The sequence below is a fragment of the Salminus brasiliensis genome, chromosome 1 (genome assembly GCF_030463535.1).
Source record: "Salminus brasiliensis chromosome 1, fSalBra1.hap2, whole genome shotgun sequence".
NCBI classification, from domain to species: domain Eukaryota; kingdom Metazoa; phylum Chordata; class Actinopteri; order Characiformes; family Bryconidae; genus Salminus; species Salminus brasiliensis.
Genome location: NC_132878.1, coordinates 84377113 through 84404940, shown reverse-complemented (window position 1 = coordinate 84404940; position 27828 = coordinate 84377113). Strand labels below are relative to the sequence as shown.

General features: G+C 41.6%; 1 protein-coding gene across 1 annotated transcript in view; it reads left to right on the top strand.

Moving 5' to 3' along the window:
• Nucleotides 1-18338, top strand: part of ofcc1 (orofacial cleft 1 candidate 1) — a 112553-nt gene extending 94215 nt beyond the window's left edge. The window contains exons 17-19 of the mRNA XM_072679109.1: nt 10085-10264; nt 17845-17971; nt 18090-18338. Of these exons, the coding sequence (XP_072535210.1) occupies nt 10085-10264; nt 17845-17971; nt 18090-18163 (381 nt within the window). The 3' untranslated portion in view covers nt 18164-18338. The remainder of the gene's footprint in view (nt 1-10084; nt 10265-17844; nt 17972-18089) is intronic.
• Nucleotides 18339-27828: the final 9490 nt, after the last annotated feature.

The window sequence follows — 27828 nt, the reverse complement described above, 5'->3', positions numbered from 1 at the left end:
CATGAATCCAATGTTATAAACTGAATCAGGAATATTCAGAATCCTATGGTTACTCCCCTAGTAGAGGGTCTTAGTTCTCCAGGAAATCACCTGAAATCAGTGTTCATCCAAAATGTAAGCATGGATTGTAAGAGAATAATGCTATTGGAGGCCGAAATGTGCATGAAACACAGGGACATGCACACAAACACTCCCATTCCCAGGCAGTAAGTCAGCTGTGTGTTGTAGCTCAGCAGAGACAGAGTGACTATCTGCTGAGCACTCGGCCACTGCAGGGTCACTCAGCCCTGCACCGCATGCCTGGGGGGCACTGCAAGTGTGCGTGTTTGTATCTGTGTGTGTGTGTGCATCCGGACTTGTGTGCATGAACTGAGAAACGAAATTCTTGAGATTGTCTGAGAGATTGTCAGTAAGACGGAACATGTGAGGATGTGTGTTCAGAGGGCTGCACGTTTGGGAGTGTGTTTTTGGGGTCTGGATACTGTTATGCATGACTGCATGCTGTGGGTTCAGGCCAGTCTTTGTGTGTGTTATCATTTTTATCTCTAGACTAGAGGTCCTACCAATAAATCGGCAGGGAAATGATATCTGCTGATAGTGGGTTCTCATGTACAGGCCGTATACACCTGACATTAACATGTGTTTTTCCGGATTTCACTCAACCACATGGAAAGCCAGGTGGTAAACATGCCCAGGACGCATTGTGATCAGATTACCATCGGATCACTCAAACCACATTTGGCGGTGGTCAGATTTGGAGGACTCATTGGGACCACATAATGGAAAGCTTTTTTTTTTTTTTGCATGTCCGGATGGAGTTAGCAGAAATGCATTTGTCGAAAAAAAACATGGTTATTATTACTGTTACAGAGACTGGTTTCTTGGTCTACCTCTGTCTCAGCCAGGGGCAGCCATGGCCCAAAGGTTAGGGAAGTGAGATTGGACCTGGGGGTTCACTAGTTCGATCCCCTGGACCGGCAGGCAGTGGGGTTGGGGAAGGGAACGAAAAGCTGCTAACCACTCCGTAATCGTATTGCTGTGCAATGGCTGTAAAGTGTGTTTCAAATTCTAAAATGTCCATTCTTGTGCGTATGTGTGTGTTTGTGTGTGCACAAGTATGTGTTTATTTACCAGTAGATGATTGAACACAGCTGGCAGTATAACAGAGTGTGTTTAAACAGGCCATAACATTTTCTAATAGAGCCAGGAATTTGAGAATCATCTGTTTCTCCACATTGTTGAACCAACCATCATTCTCCTAGAGCTGGACCACCCTGGTGAGAAGCCAATGGTTACAGGAAGTAAAGCGGAAATTCTTTGATGAAAATGTATTGATGTTCTTTTTATACAGGAATGTAAAACAAGGACCTCGTCAGGACACATTTTAGTGAAAAGTGTTAAAGGAATCTGGCCAAACTAGAAACTACATCCCAGATAACCCAGGTGCTTTTAACCACTAAGCCTTCGCTGCCCACGTAGTCATTGCCTTTACCAAAGAACCATAGGAGGACCTTTCTTGACCATGACAACAAATAAGACCTCAAACACATCCCCAAGAGACACACTCCAAACAAACTCTACAACAGTGATGATATAACTAATATTCTTGTAATTTAATACAGTATTATGAGTTATAAAAAGACTCAGATCTGCAAATGTCAAAACTTACAGCTCCTTAAAATCAGTCCGGGTCCCAATTTCTACTTACTGGTCCGGCCCTGCTCTGCATGTGATTTGTACACAGTTGTCCGAAGTATGACCCCAAACTGGCTTCCACTGGCCCCTGCTGGCTCTGGCCAGCCTTCCATCAGCTGCTTTAGATGGATGACCCGCTCTATCATATCAAACTGTACCACACCTGCCATGTGCCACTACCACATAAATAACCCAGGCTGTCTGCCCCACACACTCTCACACACACACACACGCAGACTCACACACACACTCACTCACACATGCACGCACACACAGACTCATTCAAATGCACCTGTCAGTGTGATGAAGCACTCGCCCGCAGGGAAGCATTGTTTACATTTTCACTCCACTCTTCGCAAAAGTGAGATTCTAATTATTTTTCCCCACTGTAAATTAAAGCCAAGCGGGACAGAACCGCGAGCCCAGAGGATCCGGCTACTGCAACGGCATTGCTCTCCCTCGCTCCCCCCCCCCCCCTCTCTCTCTCTCTCTCTACAGTAACAGGGTGGTAGGCGGGTGGGTTGTACTGAACACGAAGGTCAGCAGCTTTTTTGTCTTGATGAAAGAGATGAAAAAAGCACGAGAGAGGTGGGTGAGAGAGGGAGCGAAAGGCATAGGTGAGGAACTTTTGCACAGTTCACTCACTTACACACACACATACACACGCAAGCGTGCACATACGCTTACACACGAGCTCAACTTGCTCATTACATGCAAGTCTAGAGATATTCAGCCGAGTGGAATACATTATTCCTCACATTTCATACATAATAATGTGCCAAAATTGCATTGCGTTATTTGTCATCCCGATGACTAGAGAAAGAGAGAGAGAGAGAGAGAAAGGAGGGAGGGAGAGATTTAATTAGCCCAGAGAGCATGCAGACGGAAGGTAAAATTAGGCTAAAAGGGAGATCCGCAGATGAGTAGGCTCTGTAATGATGCCACTATCTTATTTAGATCGCTCAGAGTGGGATGATGCAAAGCTGCACGGCTGGGCTTCACTTAGGCCCCGAGAATCCGCTCTCTCTCTCCCTGCAGGATGACTGAGGGCTCTCTCTCGCTCCCTCTCTGTTTGACAGTCTATCGCTCATTCACTCTCTTTATTTTATTTGTTTCCTATGTCTTACATGTCCTTACATCTCTCTCTCTATCTCTTCTACCCTCTGTCTCACCCCCACTCTCTCTCTCTCTGTCTATAGCTGGGTTTCCATTCAGTTTCTGTAGAAAAACAGTGAAATATGCTATGCAAACAAACTTTAGATGACATAGGATATTGTGATTAGACTGAGGATATAGAGATTAGACTGGGTTTGTGCTGCCGTTCGTAGTCTTTTTTTATGGTTGTGTTGTCGTTTGCAGTTCAGAGACACAGGACAGGACAAGCAGTGCTCCACCTAACGAGAGCTGAAATCTACGTCCCACCCCGACATTGTTCACTGTACATCTGGGAGCATAAACCCACCAGACAGTTTTGGGAGAGCAGTGCAGAGCCAGTTTTCAGACCAGCTTTGGATTCGGAATTTCAGAATGTCGAAAGCAACCTTTGAAAAGCTGTGTGGTGATCGGACCATCCAGGGGGCCAGCCTTTTCTCCAGTCACCGGCCACCTGTGTCAACTATAAGAGAAGCATGTGACCATGCCATCAGCATGTAATGGCTTGATACGGCATCGTTTGATCCAAAAAACTCTTTCCCATCACTCTTGTTTGCGTTATGGCTTTAGAGATGTTCTAACTTTTCCACCTTGGCCTAGTGTAAAAATCCTATACGGATTATCTCTCATTTAGTCTTTCTTCTGCCTACCTTTCTCAATATTTTGAGAGAAGTCTCAAAATGTCTTGCATGTCCTCCTTTCTCCCTTTTCTTTTTGTGTCTCTCATCCCTTAACCTGCTTTCTTTCTTTCTTTTCCCTTCCTCTCTCTCTAGCTGCCATTCACTCTTTAATTTCCTTTTCTCCCTCTTCTCTCTTCTCTCTCTCTCTCTCTTTACTTTTCCCTTTTCTCTCTACCTCCCTTACTGTGTAATTCTCCTCTCATTCTATCTTTCTTACATTTCCCTCTTTCTCCTCTCCTCTCTTCCTTTTCCATGTTCTCTCTCTCTACCCTCACTGTTCAGTTCTCATTTTCTCATTCTTTCTGTCTTATGCACTCTTCTCACATTGTCAATAATTTCACCTTCTCTCTCTCTCTCTCTCTCTCTCTCTCTCTTGATCTTTCTTTTCTCTTTTCTACATGTCTTTCTTTCTTCCTTTGTTATGCCTCTCTCTGTTTCACACACAGACTTCCTCTTTCTCTCTCTGTCTCTCTCTCTCCCACTCTGTGTGTGCGTGAGTGTTTATGGCCTTGATAGCAAAGGTCAGGGTTTTCAGCGTTCTCTGATAGTTGACATTATTAAAAAGTGAATTTAGAAGATTACAAACCAGTTTCCTGTAGCCGAACAGCAGTAATAAAGAGAGGCTATCACACTGGACCACTGTACCGCACCAGTTATAGGTGGCAGCTTATTTCTCTCTCTCTCTCTCTCTCTCTCTCTCTTTTTTCCTGTGTGATGACTGACTGCTCTTTTATTTGGAGCTCTGTACTTTCATTGGTTTAAAAATCACGTTTATATAACTCTGCGTTTCTGGAGTCTTTCTCGCCGCTGTCTGTTTCCCTCTTTGCTGCCGTTACGGCATATTTTATGAGGCACCCTGATTTCATATGACCCTCCACCAGCACAATTACGACTCCATTACCATGCGCCTTCTCTTTTAGCTCGCGCATTAGGAATGTATCGAACACAGGAGACACTTACACTTCAGTGCGACGCTTATCAAATTTTGTATATCCATTTTTACAAATCTGGAGACGCGTAATCTCATTTGGCTGGGAGCAGGCGCAGGCTCATTTCGAGAAGAGTTGTGCGCGCTGCTACCGTTTTTATTCGCCACTTCCTGGATCCCCGGCCGGCCCCCGCCGCATTTGCCGTAACGTCTGCGAAATGCAGAATTTATGTCGGGGCTGGGAGACATGGTTTGATGTTTATAGACCTCAAAGAAGCAGCCACTGTCTCTCCTGATGCAAATAAAGAGACTGATATGGGGCTCTATCAGATCCCGGTGTACAGACGTCCACAATAAATCGAGGCTAGATTGGTTGGAATTAGGTTAGCTCACTTGAATGCTATCTGCTTAACCCACAGATGGGCTCTCTGAGAACACCCAGGCATTGAGTCTAAATCAGTCACTTAGCGCCACCGCAGGGACAATGGCGGAGGGAACGCTCCGCCTCGCACATGCACACGTACATGCACACAGACACACACACACGCACACACAAGCGCGAGCCGAGCCAGGCTAACACCCAGCGATGCTCCTCATTACGTTTTTATAAATGATTCAATGGGAGAGCCATGATGCAACATGTGAAAAACTCACTCAAAAGGGAGCGTTTGAGCAGTACCGTGCTGTTTGTGTATGAGTGTGTTGCGTTTCTGTGGTTTTTCTGACAGCAAAATTATACATGCAGATTAGCACTACCAAAACTCAATGGAGAGCAGCAAGTGAGATTTGACTGAAACGACAGAGACTTCCCTTTTCCCAGCGTTCCCGCATGGTTACAGAGAGTTGAGCAGGTATTGCATAATGTACAATGAAAGGCCTCGAATGCCAGATGGTTTCTATGAAATTGCATACAGTATAATAGCAGATCACAAGAGTGGATCTCCATGCCGTGTGCGCAGGAAGGGACCACACAGGGTCCTAATGCGTACGCTACACTGCCGGGGCCAGAATTTCAGGACCAGCTTAACCACGCCATGGTAAATGATGGGGAAAGGGGAGTGTTTCTAATTTACTTGGTAATTTCTTTCTGATGGCTTTAGAAGTCTCCTCTGACGGTGCACAATAAGAGCGTTCTCTCCGGGCTGTCTGTATTTAAGAAGTGTCTAATTACGTACGGTAATGACTCTCATGCTCCTAGCCGTGGCGGCCCATGTTTAGGCAACGCGCTTGCTTAAGTAGCTGGAGTAACTGTGACATGGGTGCGCTGCGAAATGAAAGCTGTATGAAAGCTGTTTCAGCCTGACCCTGCAACCCTCCCCCCACCACCACCACCACCACCTTCCTCTTGCTGTTTTACAGAGGACTTGTAATTACTGAGCCAATTAAGGGGTCACCTTGAGTGTATAAACTCCAAGTACAGCCCCTGAAAAACTTCCTGCCGCCTTTCACCCAAACTGAACCTGCAAGGGGGAGACGGTAGAACTCCAGTAAAGCCAAGTCAATTTGGAGGCCTGAGAGAGAGAGAGAGAGAGAGAGAGAGAGAGAGAGAGAGAGAGAGAGAGAGAGAGAGAGAGAGAGAGAGAAGAAGAGTGGCAGAAGGGAAGGAGAGGGGGGGGGGAACACAGGAAAACAGGAAGGAGACGGATGGTATGAGAGAGAGAGAGAGGGAGAGAGAGACAGTGACTCATGAACTAACTGGGTCCTTGCCCTGCACTAAGCTAAATTCAGGCCTGCCCTGGCCTGTTTGCTTCCTCCTCTGTCACTGAGACAGGCCCCCTGAATCTGTTCCCTCTCCACTTTGCAGTGTTGGGATCAGACTGATATGAGGAATTTGAGGGGGGAAATGAAAGAGTCTGATCCAGGTTTTCATTAAAAAAAAAGGTTATTAAAAAAGAAATGTTCTACAAACAAGGCATTTTCTTTCAACAGTGCCCATGTGTGTTTTCTTTAGTTTGTTTAATGTTCTTTATGGAAGCAAAAGTGGTTCTTCTGTGGCATCAGAACCCTCTAAACCACCTTTAGTGCCTTTTGAAATCAACATTTTTAGGTTGGTAAAGATATTTAAAAATGTCAAGACATGTCAAACTCCCTTAGAAGTGGGAATTAAGTCTCTGACTCCAGAGGGTCATGGGGATACCGCAAACCATCCATCTATTAGCTGTTGTGCTTTCCACGTTAGGTAGTGTGCTGGCTACCTAGCGATGCTTCATCAGTGGCAGTTTGAAAAGAGGCAGTGGCTGGCTCAGTATTGGGGACATTGCTAGTGATAGGGAGAGTTCACATGAGCAAGGATTGGGCAATTGCCCTTCCAAATTCAGTAGAAAATGGGTTAAAATTAGAAATACATGATGAGAAGTAATTTAATCTTGAAATAACCTTTAAACAATCACAATAATCCACCACTCATCCCCCTAATAAAAGTGATTCCTGCAAAGACTCCTGCTAAAATAAAGTCATACTGTTCTTTACACAGCCACATTAACATACCATAGCATCCACCTAGCCACACCATTGCCACCACCTGGTATACCATAGCAACTGCCTAGCAACCTAGGTTACCATAGCAAATTGCAACACAATAGCAACCAGCTAGCAACACCATAGAAATCTCATGGAATACCATAGCAACCACATACATAGCAACAACCTAGCAACTGCCTGTAAGTGGGATCCACTTAAGCTCTGCAACCACTATGCCATCCTTCAGGAAATGCTCTTTTCTAGTTTCTAGTATTCCCCTTGTCAACCACGGAAGAATGGGTTTCTCTTTTGAGTCTTGCTTCTTCTCAAGGTCTCTTCCTCTCGCTGCCACCATTACCATGCTGACTTGTGTCTGGAACCTGGTAAACGCTGCTTTGCAATAACGTCTGTTGTTAAAAAGCTGTATAAATAACAGGTACTGGTCATGATCAGTGAAATTTTGTCAATTAAAAAGGCTTCAGTAGAGGCATCAGATAAGAAAAAGTGAGATTCCTCCATCTCTAAACAGAGCCCTGTTGCTGAACACGGACCGCTGCGACTGCCCAATGAATACATTCTGTATGTAGAACAGAAAATGGACTCCTACACATATTTTATGCATTGCTGGGCAAGTGAATTGTTTTTATGTAAATCTGTAGCTATGCGTGAGTCCATATGCATGCGCAGCACCTGCATTTGAGCTTAGCATGAGTGTGCATGATGGAGGCCGACACTAGGTCATGTGTAAGCCAGCTCGACTGGGTGAGAGGCACCATGATCTTCACACACCGATGCCTCTGAGTTCCATGACCTATATAACATGTTACACGCTTGGCTTGTTCCCTGTGCTCCTATATTTGAGCAGGATGGCATGTCACAGGTTCAGCCTGTGCTGTGTGGCTCACGTAAACACCACCACCACCAGGTCTCAGTGCATGCAGATCAGTGTCATCCAACATGATACCTGCCCAGGCCTATAAAGGAAAGGTGTCTGTATGTACGGAGATAGTAAGGAGTCTGTGGAGCAATAGTTAATGGCATGATTAGGTCATGAGAAGGAACAGAACACAGACGAAACCCTTCTAGAAAACGTACCACTATATGAAAAGACATATTGGGACATCTGCTCATTCATTGTTTCTCCTGAACTGAAGGGTTTAAAAAAATGTATCCTCCTTTTGTTGGGAAAACAGAAAAACTGCAAGATTTTGGAGCATTGGTCTGAGGATTGAGTGTTAGTGAGGTCACAATGTTGAATGATCACCACCCCATCTCATCCCCAACTCCTCATCTCATCCCAGAGTGCACAGTTCCACTGCTCCACAGCTCAATGTTGGGGTGGGGGGGGCATTATACCCCTCTAGCCCACGCATGGCATTAGGCATGGTGCCAACTGGTTCATGTTTATCTGCTACAGAAAATCCAATTCTATTGGCAATACTTTTCTACAGGGACTAGACAGGATGTGTGTGTGTGTGTGTGTGTGTGTGTGTGTGTGTGTGTGTATGTATGCACATCTGTGTTAGCAATGGATGGATTCGTTAGAAGGGGTATCCACATACATTTGGATGTATATATTTTTTTTGTTTTAAAAACAAGATTAATTTATTTGTACATTCCCGTTTTCCAAATGACTGATGATAGATGATATTATTTAATTACTATTGGGGTTTTTTTTGGCAACATGTAAAACACAAGGTACACAAGAGGACACTCTAAATATGAGGATGCTATAAACGCTGTCTGAATCCACATTTAAGGTGTTGGCTTCCATTCCCTCTCTGGCATGTTAGGTCCATTTAATCATTTGACATGGGAGGGTCTGAGATCAGTACTAATAAAAGGCTATCAGGTGATAGCATATAATTTATTTCTTTTAATGCTCTTTTAAGGATTGGATTAAAGAGGCTTTTCTCTGAGGCTGCCTGTGTGCTTCGTGGCACGACAGGGGTCAGAACTCAGTGAGTAATCTGGCAACCCGATCCCCTGCATTCTTACCTCGGCGGGCTGGGATCATCATCAGTAAGGCTAAAGAACAGTGGTAAATTACAGAGGATTACTGTCAGCTAGTTTGGGATTTGATTCATCTCAAAAAGCACTGAACTGTGGTCGCAGGTAGGGCAAGGTAATTGCGTTGAAGTGAGCATTTGTGCAGGTATGCGGCACTAAGCCCTTCTCACCTCCGCCCTTTGTTTTGTGTGTATACCTACCACTATGCACGCAGTATGGATGCACACACTCACCGTTTCGGCTATTGCTTTCATCTAGACTCGGTTTCCCGTAAGCAAGCAAATGCCTAGACAACAAAGCAATCTAGAATCAGGGTCAACAATCTTTCTCTCCTTTGTTTCCTTTCTTTTTATATCTCTGTTTTGGACCCAACAATTTATGACCCGGACAGAATTTCTCGAATATTTGTTGCGTTGGTCTATTTGAAATGGAATTTGGGTTCCTGGCCTGTCCCACTGAATAGATTATGGCCTGTAAACATCTCATCTACACTTAAAAAAACAAACAAACTGGGGTTCAAATGGTTTGATGCCATAAAAGAAGTACATTTAGTTTCATGAAAAATACTGGGCCTCTTTCACCAATTTCCTTATTTCTTTTCTTACGAAAGTTCCTACAAAAAAATCTATGTTAGATTCTTGATGTGTTTTTAAACCACAGAATTGTTCACAGCTCTGCTCTTATAATAATTGATCCCGCTGTACAAATTCCAAATAAAAAGACATTAGTAACAAAGAGATATTTACATGAAGTGAAGGTCCCTGGCATACTGGAGATCCACAAGGCTAGCATGACAGTAGTGCAGTACTATGTAAAATTCAAGTAGTAATTTTGGATAGCTGATCATCTGTCTATTTAATTTTGTTTCGTGATGTTCAGATGTTCAGACTACACTAAGTATGACTTTGCAGTGACAGCACTTTACTTAGCCAGTGGTGGTCAGATCTGGACAATGTTTGGATGCAGAACATATGGGTCAGATTGGGCCAGACTTAGAAATAATATTAGTAAGTTAAGCTCTATCTTTATCACTTCCTCCCTCTTCTTCTCATCACCATCTCTCTCAGTGCTGTCAATCTTCTACTGTTTGATCATTGTTGTGCCTTTAGGGTTAGTTCTAATAACCTGGGGGAGGGTGGGGGTATGCATCTCTTACTAGGTGGCAGTGTATGACTACATCTGGACGGAGGAGGAGCCTACAGGGTCTGAACCCCCCGGGGCCCTGCCCAACCCAGCGGGAGAGACCAGCACCCACGTGTCTGTCTATACGCTGTACTTGAGTGGCGTGCGCCGCCGCTACAGACACTTCCTCAGGCAGCCCAATGGAGCCATTGTAGAGGTGGGCCTGCACTCTTTCCACTGAAGTATAATGTGTCTTCTTTTCACATACACACCATGCTTCTCTGCTTCATTGGTTCCTGGTGTCAGTCCTAGGAACCACTAGCTCTGCTTTGATTAGCTTTGATTAGGTTTTTCTGATCAAGAGATGCTACAGCAGGAAAAAACAAGCTTTCTAAAGCAGTAAAAATCAGAATGGTGCTACAAAGGGTACTTTGAGCGATGCTATAGAAAAGGGGTGGGCAGTTCTGGTCCTGGAGGGACAGATTTCGCTGCTTAAGCACATATCTCCTGTTAATTTTCAGGTTTAGTAGATGTGTTAAAGCAGGAAAATCAGCAAACTGTGTTGGACTCTGGCATCCGTTGCCCACCCCTGCCATAGTTTTCATGAAAGAGAGTGTAAAGAACCACAAAATAGTTAAAGAACGTTTATATCCACTTCTTTAAACCTTGAGAGCTTTTTTATGGAACCAAAAAATGGTTCTTCTATGGCAAAGAACCCTTTGTAGCACACAGAGTAGGGTACTACTACACAGTGTAAATGTACAGTTACCCAAGGCATGGCATTGGAATGCATTGCGGTCAAGATGAAGAACATGCAGAACATGCTTCAGGACCTGGATTGTAAAGTGATGACTGATCCTCCACTCTCTCCCCATTGCTGTTCTTCCTTCTTTGTCGACCTTAGCATCTCCAGCATGCTTCATAAGGCATGGTCGGCTCTCTGTGTGGATCAGGGAAAAGAGGTATTAAGGGTCAGAACCAAACTAAAGGGCAGAGATAATAAATAGCTTGCCAGAGGACGAGAATCCAATAGGAGTGGCCAATAGGCTCCAATAGGCTTGAATTTAGTCTTACCTTTCTTCTGTATCTCCTCTACAGGAAAGAAAAAGAAATGCCTATACTCTGTCGATACAGGTCTTAGTGAAAAAAGAAAACACTTAAAATGCACATGCGTGCAGGCGCGCTCACACACACACACACACACACACACATACATTCACCAGGACTATCTGGCCTGGGGCGGTGCCGTCACTCAGATCAAAGAGAGCTAAGTGAAGAGCTAAGCATTATTGTGTTCCTCACCCCCAGCCCCAGCGCTAACTCCCCTCTCTTTGGGTTTTAGCTATGAACTCATAGCAGCGCTGCGTTCTCCCCAACGCCCCACGTTCTGGGTACGTTTTGCACCGAGCTACACATTACTTCACTCAGCCGAGCAGCACTGAGCAGACTGCTGGCCAGATTGCTGTCTAATTAAATGTACCACCGATTCCACTCGGTAACAACTGCAAGCATATGAATTAACTCCCATCCCCCCGAGAACAACCTGGATCAGCCCAACAAAATTAATATTTTAAAACTTCCGTGTCAAAAGCAGCAGATTTATGCCGGGTGTGTCAACAGCTTGCTCGCAGGGACTGCACTCAGCTAATGGTGGATCCCGAGCCTGCTTTTGACTGATGAGAAGGATGCTAACACATGGCATATCTATCATTCTGGGAGATGCTCTGCTGAAGTAACGCAAACACACGTAGAATACAGAAAGACATGAAGAGATCCTAAAAATAATCAGTTTTGGCATGCAGAGTTTTAGAATGAGGATTTCTAGGTCATAACTTGATATTATGGTCTAGAAAAAGCCTTGGAGGTACAAACCAAATTGCAATTGAAATTATTCAATCCTCATTGCAAAATTAGGTTTATTAGCACAATTTACAAGCTTACAACTGTTTGCAATAAACCAATCAAACAAGACCAATTCAAACATCATGGCTTCTGTGTGGAAGCTGAAGCTTGAGCATCATTGGACCATCCAACAGGACAATGACCTTAAACATATCTCAGAACCAATCAAGGCTTGGTTTCAGAAGAAATCCTGGAAGATCTTGAAGTTCCCGTGATAGTCGCCAGACTGGAACCCCACAGAAAATCTTTGGTGGGATTTAAGGAAGACGATTGCAGCATGTAAACACAAGAATATTACTGAACTGGAGGCCACTGAGGTGCTGAGGGCTGGGCTAAGATTCCTTCAGGAACGCTGTCAGAAGCTGGTGTCTGGCTGTGCATCACGTCTGCAGCGGGTCATAACAGCAAAAGGGTGCTCTACTAAGTGCTAAAGATGGTTGAACAATTCTGAGCCTGCAGTCGTCATTAAAAAATATGTTGAATTTGGAGAAAGCACTTGTTATGTTAGCTGTGTTGAGCTATTTAAATTGGTGTTGTTTGATTGGTTATTACAAACAGCTTAAAGTTTGTCACTTTTGCTAATAAGCCTAATTTAAAGTTGAATAATTCCTATTGCAACTGTATGTAGTACATCACACAAGCAGAAAGAATCAAAGAGCCATATAGTAGAGAAGTTAAAGTGGTCTATGAACCATGCAAAGGCTTAAATTAGGGGATATATTACCAGTATAAACTCCAGAAGTGGTCCTTCTGCTTGGGTTCATTTTGCCCTCAGATGTGCATATCCTATTCACACCTTTTCTTCAGTGAAACAGCTACTATTGGTTCCATGAGGAACCATGTTGAGTGTGAAGAACCTTTTAAAAGATAAAGAACCAAGTTCTTCCCACTCACACATTTCAACCTTACAGCCAGGTTCTTCATGAGACCTAGAGTGGTTCTTCTATGACATCGCTCTAAGAACCTTTTGTAGCACTTTTTAAAAATTTTTTATTAAAATATTTATTATTTTTAAGAGTGTACTCATATCATCATTATCCTAAGCACTAAAGCAGAGCCAATTAACCAGTGCTTCTCAGTCCCAGTCCTGGGGCCCACCAAACCGCACAGTCTAGAGTACACGATTCCACCCCTGAAGTGCTTCTAATTAGCTGATGAGTTGAATCAGGTGTGTTACAGCAGGGGAAAACAGAAACCCATGCAGAGCAATGTGTTCTCAAGAATGGCATTGAGAACCACTATTCTGAACACATCAGAGGCACTGTGTTGGTCCCCACTGAGGCTCAGCACCACCATTTGTCCTGCGGAGCTGCAGTGTTCACTCCATGTGTGATCCACTGCATTTCTGCCCGGATCAGCAGACGGACGTGTCACATGGGATCTGGAACATGTAACGACTGCATCCACCTACCGGACGACATTCCGCTTGAGAGGCACTGATGGCATCAGCAGACTGGCACAACTTGGAACCCACACATGGAAATTCAGTTTAATTAATAAACAATTTTAAAAATGATTTTTTCCCTGACTTATCCTACATGTTTGTGTTGTAATGTAGGCCATTTTTATTATCATGGGTAGCCATGAGTCATGGGTGTGTAGATGTACTCTTTACTGGACATATGTCAGACAGGAGATTTAAAATGATAAGTAATAAACTGTTATTAGTTCATATTAGTCTGTTTCTAAAGATAACTGCACTGGATATCAGATGTAAGCCACAAACAGACTAATGTGATATCAGGTAAACTTAGACAGGCTGTAAATGAAATGTAAATGTGTGAACTAGGTCATTTGCTGTTAGCATAATGTGTAAGCCTAGCTTACTAGCATGTTAACTAACGCTAGGTAAAATAAACAATAGCAAAAAACGCTTGTAAATAAGACTTGTAAATAGGGTTGGTCTGTTTTTTATACAGCCATACAGCCTTGGATTAGGAGAGAGGAGCTGGTTAGCCTTAGCTCAGTTAACAGGATAACAATCTAATCACCACAGAACAAATTCAAATCTGGCTGACTGAAAGCTCACCTATAAATGTTTAGACAGTAATGACAATAATGTTTTTTGCAGGACATCAAGTATCAGACAGCCGAGTAGCTGCTCTATTGACTTACATTTAAGTCTGTTTACTCGGCGGCCATCTTTGCAACGTTGTCAGACAGTTATTTCCAGTCATCTGAGACCAGGCTTCTATTTCTATGACTGGGGGGAGACAAAATATTCAAAACTGATGGTCAAATTACTGTTATAAAACATGTTTTGAAATATGTCAAGCTAAACTAAGCTTCACAAGCAAGCTCAATCTAAATCCACCAGCATCACCAAAAGCAAGGAAGTTAGCTAACCTGTCTGTCTCTCTGCCTGCCTGCCGTCTAACCCTCCATTTGTCCGTCTGTTTGTTCCTTTGCCCATTTGTCCATATATATATATATATATATATATATATATATATATATATACATATATCACCCGTCCATTTCTTTACCCCTTTTCCTTTATTTCTATGTCCATTCTTTTAACCAGCCATGCTAGCATTGTGTAGGTGTGTTCCCTGGCCTTTTCTACCCGTTTCATTCCTCTTACTGGTGTGTGCTGTTAAGTTCTGCCATGTTTGCTGGATGTTTAACATAGAACTGAATTTTTACTCTGAATTTCCTGGGATTTAAACTACGTCCTGTAGCATCCATAGTTAGGAAGTTGTTAGCCAAGTTCAGCAGCAAACTCTCCTCCATACACTGCTTGTCCTCGGACGTCAGTGTTAAAGGCCGATAAAACAGTATTGTAAAGCTGATTTTAAGCACACGGCAGTTAGAAAATGAGCTTCCTCAGCAGACGGACTGAACGTGTGCTGGATGCAAGACATTATTTAGTGATTTTCAGCCTACCTTTATTACTCTACAAGTAACGTTAAACTCAAACTCAAACTGTTTCAACACCAAGCCGTTATTTAAGCAGATGTTTACCACTTTCTGAATGGCTCCGGAACTGCACTTTATAACGGCTCCGATGCAAACAGCCCTCCTATAACCGCCCGGCTTTTGCAGCTTCATCTGCACAAACAAGATGGCGCCGGACATAAACGGACGTTTTATGGGCAGCGTGTGCGTGCTGTTTCCTTGCGGGCTCCCACTTAAAGCGTGCGCGGCCTAAGCGAACGTGGCCCTGGCCAACTGCGCCTCGTGTTTCTCCTACCCATATGCCGAGCGGAGCATATGCAGAGCCTGGCGCCGCTTCTGGAAAAGGCCCATTAAAAATGCACAACTAAAGCTCCGACAGCTTGAGTATTACCTCCACACGAATTATTTATTATGCAGAGGGGAAACAAAACGGTGACGACCATGCAGCACGCGCCGAGTGCGGACACTTTTGTTCCCCTCCTGTGTTTTTATCACTTACACTCTTCAGCTTGTAGACTTCTCTGAACGTGGCCGAATGATGGATTGGCTGAATGGAAAGAGCTGAATGATGTGCTGCTGAGCAGTAGGTCCAGCTTAATCCTTAGAAGTTTTGGAGTTTGGGAATTGGCCCATCGTACAGCTCTTTTACTTATATGGGTTTTGCTTTTGAAAGAGGTCACAACAGTGTTTGAGGTTTACAGTTTATCACTTCCGTGTAGTGAGCTCTCTTTATTCAGCTATGGGAAGATAAATACAGTTTGACAGTCTAACATAACCTTATATGTGCAATTTTTCAAACGTTATGTTTTTCAAATTCAGTATTTGAGATGTAAACAGTCATTTAAAGCGGTAATTGAGTAATATAAAATAATAATAATTAAAAAAAAACTAAGAAACATTAGGTTCTGACTCTTAACACTGTGGTGATTGGAGGCAGAGATTATAAACTATAACAAATTCCTGCAAATAACACAAACATAATAATTTTACTGATCAAAATGACCAGGCACCCCACATGTGTTCTCTGAACTTTTAGATATTTTTATATAAACTGGATAATGTACTTATAATGCATGCATTATATGTTAGGCCCATCAAAATGATAAAGGAATTAAGCAGCACATTTGTTACCAACCGAGAGTAACATCTTTATATGTATATACAACTCTTCACACATTAGGTCTTTGTCACCACCACTGTGGCAATTACATTTAAATAAATATTCAATGTATAATGTATAGCCAAACACTAATAAATCTACACCTCTAAGCATTAAACAAAGGCTTTCCTCCTTTTTAGAAGACTTTACGCTCATAAGATCCCCCATTAGGAAGCAAAGCTCTCAAATCCTTAACATACTTTCTGACAGACCTCGTTCTAAGAACCACTATGCTTGATTTGATTGAATTATCTTGAATAGGCAAATTAGTTCTGACTGTGTCATTGTGCACAAGTGTAACCCAAGGCTCGGACTGCGTATGGAGGTGAGTCCATGCCGCCAGCCATTGAGGCGAGCGTGGGGCTGTGGCGTTTAATGCGAGTTCCTCATTGGGATATTATGGTATTACTCTATCAATTTCACCATTAACCACACTCGCTCTCTCCCCCTGTCTCTCATATTGTTGACTCACCCCTCTACACAGCCACGTGAAGCTCGTCACCCAGTGCACCCTGACCCAAATCGACTTCGGGAATATGAAAAAGTTAACCTTTAAGAAAGGACCTCGGAGCTACGTAAATTGACAAACTGCATTAATCCTCTCATCCCGGCCTGGCTTCTCGTAATTACTGCTGCACGTGTTTGATGACTGCTGTGGAGGGGCTGGCTGGGCTCTTCTTGCCACACAGTTAAAGCAGTAGTTCAGAAATGCAATAATGTATGCACTGATTTATCCCAAACAGGCCTTCTCTTGTGTTGTTGTGTACGGCAGGATGTCCTTATCTGTATGTGTTGCATGTTCTCTTGCTTCTCACGAGCTGCGAGGCATATATGCAGGGAGACGTTGGGTATAGGTATAGTGTAGTTTGCGCTGCTCAAAAGTCACTTTTTTTGTTGTTTCCCATTTATTTATTTTATTGGTTCCTTATAAATGTCTGTATAACTTTAGTATTTATTATAGCAGCATTTATTTCATGTATTTATTTAGGTCTATTTGTCTCGTTTATATTGTTTCAACCAGAGGTTCTCAAGATTTCGACCCCATTCCTACTCCAGATCCAGCACCCTTTAGCAACATCATAGCAACCATGTGGGATACCATAGCAATCACCTAGCAACCCCATGTCGATCCCATAGCGACCATTTAGCAACACCATAACAAACACCTGGGATATCATAGACCTTTGTCTAATCATCTTTATACCTAGAAATCAAACAAACCTGTTTGTTTGTTAGTTTTTTTTTTTTTTTGTTACTGAGCTTTTAAGAGTGATATATGTAAATCACCTCTGTTTTGGTTGGCTGCCCTCTAAAGGTATAAGGGTTCTTTGAGCAATGCCATAAAATAAAAATCCATAAAGAACCATTTTTATAAAAGAGACTTTAAAGAACAATTAAATTGTTATGAAGCTTTACATTAATTTCTCCAATACTTTAAAAGGTTCTTCACACATACGGATGGAACCAAAAATGGCATTACTCAAGTGACCCTTTCTAACACCTTTATTTTGAACTGCAGGCTGAAACAATTCCTACTTTAGCATAAATGGACAGGGCTATACTGCTATAGGCTAAAACTAAAACAATGAATTTGAAATGGATTGCGTTTTGAACTTGCTTTTATATATGGACTCTATATATGGAGACTGAGGCTTGAAGACTAGGTTTGGAAAATGTAATTGTTTATACATGCTTAAAAAGGTAAAGATATGGGGTCTTTCACATAATATGGAAATGTCTGTTATACCATGAAACCATAGGATGCTGATTTGAATGTGAAAAATGTATTTTCCTGATTTGCCTTTGAGTTTTACCAATTCCACTGCGTTTTTTACCAGGTGATCGGAGACTTGGACAGTACAGAGGCTCATCATGGTGAGAAAATGGCACAGGAGGAAGCTGTGGACAGGATGAAGGGCCCAACCCACACTGTCCGAGAAAGGAAGAGAAAGAAGCCTGCATGGCGTGAGTTCTGTGCTGTGTTGATCTACTATCACAGTATTAGATATCCTGAAGGGTTGAAACTGATATTTGTGTTTATTGGACTTATTGTGGCTCTGCACATTTTTTGCATGTGTTTCAGGATCTAACAGGGTGGGTCCTGTTGGGGGAAGTGACACTGAACCCAGTACAACATTGAAGGACCACAACCACTGACCTTGCATGCTTTTATGGTGACAAACAATCTTGGACCGTGAGAATATTGACAGAATTGCTTTGGGAAAGAAGAAGGATCAGCAGGAGTGATCTCTTTCCTAACAGTGTCTGCGACTGAAGCTGACAGCTCTTCTGCTCTTAATGTCAAGGGTTCTTAGGACGTAACCAGTGTATCAGTAGTGGTAATAATAATAATAATAATAATAATAATAATAAAAACTGGTTTTCTCCCACCCACCAAAAACATGTGGTGGGTGAATTGGCAATGCTAAATTGCTCCCAAGGTGTGAGTGAGTAAATGGGTGTTATGCGGTACATGCGATGCGATGCACTGGCATCCTGTCCAGGTGGTATTCCTGTTTCGCAGCCAGTGGTTCTTGCTAGGCTCCGAACTCATGAATTAAAGAAAGTAAGTGCATTAACTAAACACGATGCACAATTATATAACACCTTCTAACTGTACTCGATTACTGTTAGAGCAGCTTAAACACCGCATTTCATAAATGTGGTAAATGTAAGGGCATTTAGGTGAGGTGACCAGGCTTTTGGTTGTGTCTTATGATATGACAGTGTTAGCTTGCATGTGTCGATATTAATATTCCCACTGTTTGCTGACACGTATGGCAGATTTAGAGAATGTATTTGAGTGCAATAGTAGCATTATTGTTGTTAAAAATGCAGTTAATTTCTCCAGTGCTTAGGCCAAGAGTGCCTTATATGTGTTACATGACCCGTCTATAGACTGAAGAGAAGAATTGTAAATATACATATACAATGTTTGTGGATACCACATCTAGTGAATACATTATGCTGCTTTAAGTTGCACCCATTGCTGACACCGATGTGCAAATGCGCACACACACACACACATACACACAGCTTTGCAGTTCCTGTAGAAGAATAGGGCTCTGGATATTTTTTTAATAATGATAATAAATATATTAGTTACATTAGTTATTAATATATTACATATGTTAATATAGAATATGTACATCAGCCAGTATCACATATCTGCATTTTGAACGTTAACATCTGAACTGATCACTTTAACTTGAGCCCAAGTTACTCTGATACACTGAACTGTGTTTTCTAAAAAGGCAATAAAGCCATTTTACCTTTTACATCTAAAACATGTCTCACATGTCAGTCCATCACACCCAGACTTCCACAGCTCTTTCAACATTTAGCTTTCATGTGGGCAGCCTAACTCAGAAGTACAGACATTAAAAAGCAAAAAAAAAGGACGCACACAGTCTGATACAGACATACGTATGAGGCATACACCTCGGTGCCATCCGTTACCCAGTAAACAATGTAAAGTAATGTAAATGATTCCATCAGGAAATAAATGCTGGTCGTTACGTCCTCAACGCTGCCTCCACATCGTGAGAAATGAGGATCCTAAAAGTCACTTATCAGCGGCCAGTGATAAAATATCAATATTGGGAGCCCATTAGGCAGGATAATATTCCTGCTGCCTTGATTTGTATTGAGTATGTGTCTGCTGGCTGGTGCTTTGATGAAATGAACTGGCCCACAAATCAGGCCTTAATGGGAACCTACTTATACATACGGCTTAATTAAAGGTTGTGGGCTTATTAACATGTGTCTGTAGCCGCGGCAGGCCAGAGATGGGGAGCTGCTCTCGTGTCGGGCTCAGGTTGTAAAGATTTTATAGATAACCTATCATTATTAAAGCCCATTGCTTAATATCGGATCTTAATAACCTGTCATTTTCATTGATGATGATTCTCTTTATGGGTGGCCATTATGGCGTGTTGAGGGGGGAAGGGGTGAGGTGGTCTGGGACTGCTGTCCCCTCTGCAATCATTACACTAGTTTGGTCAAGGAAGCTTCTCTCTTTCCTGTGTCTTGTGCTGCTATATGACGAATATGAGCCGAGACTAGCAGTATATTATAAAGTACAGTTATTTATGTTAACGGACAGTTTTATACAGTTGGACTGTGGGCAGTGATGCTATGCTTTTTATGCAGTATGTGTGCTCGGCTCAAATCAAAGCCATGACCTTGGCGTTGCTAGTGCTCAAGCAGTTCAGTTATAGGACTGAGGCTCATCAAATCAGGCATTCACGGATTAAACTTGCAGTCCACCTGTCCGTCTTTCCGTCTCTCTAGCTTTGTTCCTTTTCATTCTTCTTCTATGTCTTTCTTTTTTCTGCCTCTTGCCCTCCCCGACTTCCTCAGCCAGTCCCCTATACACTGCTACAAAGGGTTATTTAAGTCGTGGCATAAAAGATACACATAAAGAACCAATATAGGTTTACCAATATAATATATATGATGACAGGCCTGTCACCATAATTACATTACAGACTTATCATAGAGTATACAAACATGCTGACGTCAATATTGCCAACTGGTGTTTTCACAGAGCAGATTGCAACAGGTTCGAACTGACATGCATGTCGACACACAAAGTAACTGACAACATTTTTGCATGATATTGTGGAACTAAAGTGTTGGATTTTACAGCACATTCTGTTAGAAAATATCAGAATGTGTCGTAATTCTGTCGTTTTTTTTCCACATTTGACTCAAAGCACTGTAAATTGTGTAAAATTAACGATCCTCTTACTCACTAACACAGGGAAGCAGAGTGCAGACTGAGAGTACATCACACAGCCTAATACAGCAAGCCTCAGAACTTGCAGAGTTCTAGCAAACACCACTAACAGCACAAAAGGCAGTCAGCCTATCTTTATATGACAACCGCTTTTCTTTGCTGATCTGAAAAATGTATGTTTTACTTATGTAGGATATTTAATATAATATTCTAATTCCACTGTCTGAATATTTTTATTGAATGTTGTGTTTGAAAGGTGTTATACAAATAAACTCACCTTGCCTTGCCTTAATTATGAATTATCAATTATTTAAGACATTGTTTAAAAAAAAACATTGTTTATTCATTGATCATTATAGATCATTAATCGATCATTACAGGGCTAGTGAAGCAATTTATAGATTCTTCGCTCATACATCTCAGACATTGCAGACATGATTCTTTAAGGACCCAAAAATGGTTCTTCTATGGCAGATTAAAGCACCTCTCTCTTTTTTTTAAGAGTATATTAATTAAGAAGAGCACCATGGTGATAACAAAATGTGCCTGTTAGACCTATGCTGGGCTAACCATTTCTGAGTTCCACCTTGACCTTGTTTTTACAGACTTTTCATATGTTATTCATATGTTCATATGTGTTATTTTCAGTCGGATCTCCTGAAGAAATTCTGTAATTGCATAATTACTGTTTCTAATGAACGGTTACAAGGCTGAGAATATACAGAGGTTGTAAATAGACTTTTATCCATATATGTAAATATATCTTTGAACTGCATTTAAAATGTACCTACATGACACCAAACAGCTTTAAAAACCCCTGAAGTCACACGTGTGTGTGTGTGTGTGTGTGTGTGTGTGTGTGTGTGTGTGTGTGTGTGTGTTTTTCATCTTTTTTTTCTCAGTGTTATGCAGTGATGACTCCATTCAGTTTGACAGTACATCACCCTCGGTTCAATCAACCCCCTAATGAAGACTAATTACGCTCGGGGGAGGAAAGGGGAAATGATTGTCACCCATCACGTTTTGATATTCTTAGAGCTTCAAGTCAATACGTTTTATTGACATTAATTTTGTCCTTAACGAACGCGATTAATGCAGTTTTTCTTCTCGGAAGCGGTTTCATGTCACAGGCCTGCTTTTTAATAGTATTTGCTATTCTGCTGTCAAGGCTAACTCTTCGTGCAAGTAGCTTCAAACATCAAACAGCTATGATTGATTTTCTGTCTTTCACAATGGCTTTATTGATGTGCATGCAATTGGATGTTCCTACAGAAAAAGTAACTTCTTCGTCTTCTTCTTGTTCTTCTTCATTTCCTCAGGCTCCCATCTGTCAGTCTTACTGCTGTTGGCAAACAAAACTCAGCCTCCTTTCCTCACCTTTGTGTGAGCTTTTCTCTTTTCCTTCTTCTCTTTTGCTCAGAGAGAAACCCCCCTTCCAACATAAGGACAGAGGTGTTCCAAAGGTTCAAATATTTGATTGCTAATGACAAACACTATTTCACAGCGATTTAAATTTCAAATCGATTCCTGCGAGCAGTTATTTCTGGAAAAAAAAGAGATGCCCCTGGGTCTATATGTTCCACAACTGCTGATTTCAGTTAAAAGAAAAGACTTTCTGCCGAGCAATCATGTGCAAACTGCAACTTTTTGAAGTGCTTGCTCGCATCTGCATAGTCCAAAACCTAGGGATGCTGCTAGTTAGAGGGTAAAAGAGGAATAAAAGAGAAAGAGCAGAAGGAGAAAAAACATAAAAAGAAATAACACTTTGTCTAATTCTATATTTATGTACCCCTCAGCCTGTGGTATTCCTGTAAAGTAGTTTTTGCAGAGAGGTTTTGGAGCGTGTGCGGGTGTGTGTATGTGTGTGATACAGGCATCTCTGCAGGCTGTATTACAGGGATCCGACTGCATTTGAATTAAGCTATATAAAACGCCTTACGTGCAAAACAAACATAGACTTTACTGCTGGGAACTGTTTGCTCTGTCCGTGTGAGAGGAGTTCATGCTGGAACAAACTGACTAAATGAACTGGAGTTCACCTTCTGAAGAACTTTACATTACATTACATGACTTCAGATGACCAAATTAGGTAATATTTTAATCATTTGAACAAGGTTAAAATTACATGAATTACCATATTCATTAAATATATGTTGCAAAGTCATAGCAGAACCTTTCAGCTCAGTTCATACAGCTGTTTACTCTGTTTAAAAACAGCAGCTGATATATGGACATTATAAGCTGAATAGACCAGTAGAATGGTTCCAAATTTATTTTTTGGTTAAAGGACCCATATGCAAAATTGAACGCTCCTTGCTTTTGAAAAAATAGCTAAAAATTAAAAAACTTTATGCAGTTTATCACTGTAAAATGTCCCAAATATAATGTTCACTTCTCAGTCTGTGCCTTTATTAAACACACGTTTCAAATGTCATAAAAAAAAGCATTTCCATAGATCTACTCAGCAGTTTAGCCCCGCCCATTCATATTTAATGCTGCGTTCACATGTTAGACAGAAGATCTTACTTCCCACTTGTGAGGTAAGAATTTGTGGGGCAGGCTATAGATTACAGGGTTGTGGATATGATACCCAGGCTCTTGAGCCCTTCAGCCTGGCCTGCTCCCTGGGCGTCAAAACGGTGGCTGCCCACCACTCCGGACACGTATGTTCACTGTCACGGTCAAGTCAAGTCAAGTCAGATTTATTTGTATAGCGCTTTTTACAACTGTTGTCGTCACAAAGCAGCTTTACATAAATAGTAATTAATAAAAGACAGAGACAAAGAAAAAAGAAGAAATAACGTAAGACACGATGACACTGCGTGTGTTTATTATGGGTGAAAGGCTGACACAAAGGTTAAATATGGTTGTCTTGTCATGAAATTTCGACCATGTCACATTAAAGTACTTTGCTGTCAGAGCGACAAAAAAAATGGCGGCTAATGTAATGTTAATAACTTGCAAGGCACTAGCAGAGTACTCAGTTTGCTATGGATACAACGATAAATAGCACTGTTCTATAGCAAATTAAATTATGTAGATTACAGATTCAAATAACATGCACAAGCAACCATTAACAGCAGCGGCACTGTTCAAAATAAAGCCTTATCATCCAATACTGACTCTGTCTTCTCCACCTTCTTCTTTGTGGACACCCCTGTGAAGGAATGCATTCAGCTACTGTTGGTTGCACCCATTGCTAGATGTGTATATATGCACATATACAGCTTGCCCAGTCCCTGTGTTAGTACTGTCAATAGACTAGGAATCTCTGGAATGAGGGCGCCATTCAATACTTTTGGAATGGATTAAGTGGAGAGTTGGTGATGAGGTTGGTTGATGAGGTGGAGTGGTGGTCATCATCCAACATCCTAACTTAACGAATGCTTCTTGCTACTGTATACAATCAAATCCTCACAGCAATGTTCCAGAATCTTTCAGAACAAAAGCAGGATAAACTCTTTCTTAATACCCTGGATTTCAGAAAAAAACAACAAACAAGCAGGTGTCCCAATACTTTTGTCCATATAGTGTACCTATTGCATGGTAATTATCTACAAACAAATCGCAAATGCCCCCCATTCCTAGACTTGATCTTGATTGGGTCTTTAAGGGTCTTGTCTACAACACTCATACACTGAACACACTCTTAAAAATAAAAGTGCTTCAAATAGCTGTTTGAGCGACACCATCAAATAACCACGTTTGGTTCTATAAAAAACTGTGTGATTTAAATGTTTGGTTTTTTAATATAGAGGGTGGCACAGTCAGCTGTCCTACTCAAAACATTTGCAAAAAAAAAAAAAAAATAGAATATAAAAAAATATGCAAATAATTTCACAACATGAAACCTTGTAATGAGTAGGAAAGGTTTTCATCATATTTCATTAAACAGAGGTCAACGCTTAAAGCAGCCAGCTGGGCTTGTGTTTTCCACCATCTCTCTCTCTCTCTCTCTCTCTCTCTCTCTCTCTCTCTCTCTCTCTCTCTCTCACTCACTCATTCTATCTCTCTCTCTCTCTCTCTCTCTCTCTCTCTCTCTCTCTCTCTCTATCTCTCTCTCTCATCATTTGTCTGCAAATTAAACAGAACAACAGCCTGGCACAGGAAGGCGAGGGCAGAGGCCGATTCTGCCCCACCACCCATACAAACACATAGATGCTGGTCACGTAAGACCACATGCTCCTCTGCATTTGAATAAACAGAACGTAGGTGCATCCCTTCTAGTATGTTACAAAAAAACAAAAAGAAACACAACAACCTAAAAACTGGACCTACTGGGGTTCTGTCCTGGGCCTACGTGTCCCTCTAAAAGCCACTCTTTACTTCGTGTGTTCTGTCTCCATTTGCTGGCAGCCACTCCACTCACTCTGATCATTAGGTAAAGCCATCTTTTCTTCAAATAATCCTGCGTTCGAATGCTAAAAATGTAATGAACTTCACGCTTCATTGGTTCTGACATTGCTTAATTAATGGGTGCATTTAAAGTACATAGGCCCTGGTAATTGATTTATATGCATGATTTGCACATACAGCTGTTGGTTCCTGTAGGAAAGTCATCACTCAAAGTGTGCTCGTTTTACTGATGGGCTAGGTGCAGAGAGACACCGCCGGCCCGTACATCACCGCTCGCTTCCCCCGGCTGGGTTTAGAGACATTTTTGCTAAGGAATGCTAAAGAATGCTAAAGCAACGGTGGGATTCAAACATTTGATGTTGAATCTTAAAATAAATAAAAAAGGGGACTGTGAGGGCTTTTTTCCAAAGTTTCCGTTTGTGTCTGTTCAGGGAGCCCATGATGGTTTTAATATCATGATATTATATTTCTGATTATTACCCTATTGTTGAAGCCATTCTCCTTTCAACATCAACTTTTTTAAAGATGAAATCCAGGATTCACTGCTATTTTGAAAATATTCTCTGCTTTTAAAATATTGGCAATGTCACCGGCTGCAAAACAACCCCAAAACATGATAGATCCAGCCCGATGATACACAGTTGGCAAGGTGTTCTTTTCATGAAATGCAGTTCCTTTTTTCTCCAAACATTCCATTGTGATTGTGGCCAGAGTATTTTATTAATTAATTAATCAATAAATTAATTAATTTATTTACTTACTTAACACAGTCACCTATGTAACTTTTGAAAATTGAAATTAAGCAATCAAATGTGATTGAAGTGTAGACTTCCATGTTAAAGTCAAGGGTTTAATAAAAATCTTATATTAATCATTTAGGAATTATAACCATTTTAACTCCCTTTTCTTTTCATAGGCTCAAAATTAATTGTCTGAATTCTGGAAACACAGGCATCACGAAATGCTGAGTTGACATGCTTTGCGTTTTGTTTCATTGGCAGTTATATATGCTCAAGACCTAATAGTGCCTCCACCATGTTTGACAAATGATGATATGGATCATGAACCCTTCTTTTTCTTTTCAAATTATCTCACATAAATAAACTTCTCAAATAATCTTGTTCCAGAAAAGATCAGGCTTTTTTAGATGTATTTTAGCAAAGTCTGATTTTGAGAGTTACCAGTGGTTTACATATTGTAAGTTAAACCCTCTGTATTTACTTTCATGAAGGCATCTTTTGATTGTAGACTTGTGACACACCTACCTCCTCAAGAGTGTCCTTGACTTGACTAGATGTTGTAAAAGAGTTTTCTTCTTTTGTTGTCTTCTTTGGTTGTCCAAAGTTTTGTGGTGTGTCTGGGCTTGGCAATACATTACTTATTAAATTGTTGATTTGTTGATAAAGTTTTTGCTATCTCTTAGATAGGTTTGATTACATGTTTCAGCCCAGTAATATCGTTCCTCACATGCATTGTCTAGTTGCCTAAAAATGCTGGATTTACAAAAAATGCTGTTATTATGACTACTTGTCATATATGAAGTCTACAACTTCAGTCACATCTTGACATCTTCATCTTAAATCTACTGAGGTAGTGTACAGAGGCAAAATGACAGTGTCCAAATATTTATGGACCTGTATAGATTTTTTCATTCAATGTAAATGGTGACTGGTCTGTGCACTTTAAAAAGGATATGGTTAAGCCGCTGTGCGCGCTTATGAATGATCTCGTCAAAGAGTAATGCTGCAGTCATTTGAGCTGGCGTCCATATTTTTCTCCGGCTATTTGAATATGCTGTCTTTCTGGAAAACAAAAAGAGGCCTGAAAAACAGGACTGTCTGTTTGTGAAGGGTTTTTCAGATGTGAATAGAAACAAAGATGTGTTTGTATACGCTCCAACTCTTTGAGGAATATCTCGCTCAGTGTTTTCAGCACGGCCCAGGCTTGGCTTGGTGCAGTTTAAGGCGGCCATGTCTAAAAACGGTCCGCCTGCGTTTGGTGCGCTGCCTATTTAAAGCATTGTTCACTCATGTAATGCTATAATTATTGGAGGAATAGTGTGTATGTTTTCTGCTGAGACTTGGAGGTCGCTGGCCTCTAACCATTATTTGGAGTTTGGAGAAAGCCTCGACGGAGCTCAGATCAATCTTTCACCTGGGGAACCGCTGCAGCCGAGTTCTATCACCAGCCTATTGATTTTTCCATGTGTAAAGCCCTTATGTGCGAGAGGTGTTTTCATGTGGACACCACAGAGGGAAAGCAGCCTGCAGCACACATACACACACACACATACACACACTCTCATTTATTTATGCTTGCAGACACCCATCGGCACAGACTCCAAGAAAATGCACACATAGGCATATTTAGTTGTTTTAGATCTCTCTCGCTCTCTCTCTCTCTTTCTTTCTCTTTCTCTCTTTCTCTCTCTCTCTCTCACTCTCTCACAAAAACACACACACACACACACACATATTTTAGGTCACAAACAACACACTCCATGCTTCTTTTATTCCTTCACCAGTTGTTCTTCACAACACACACACACACAATCCGCACACATTCCTTGCCCCCCTACACAACAACAGAGCCCCTGGCCTTTTTGCCAGTCAAGCATGTCCACATTGGCTCTGGGTGTCTATGTCTTTGCCTCTAATCAATAATAAGAGTGTGAGGTGGTCCAGGTGTGGGCGGGCCAAACATGCAATATCTGTGACTCCGAGCG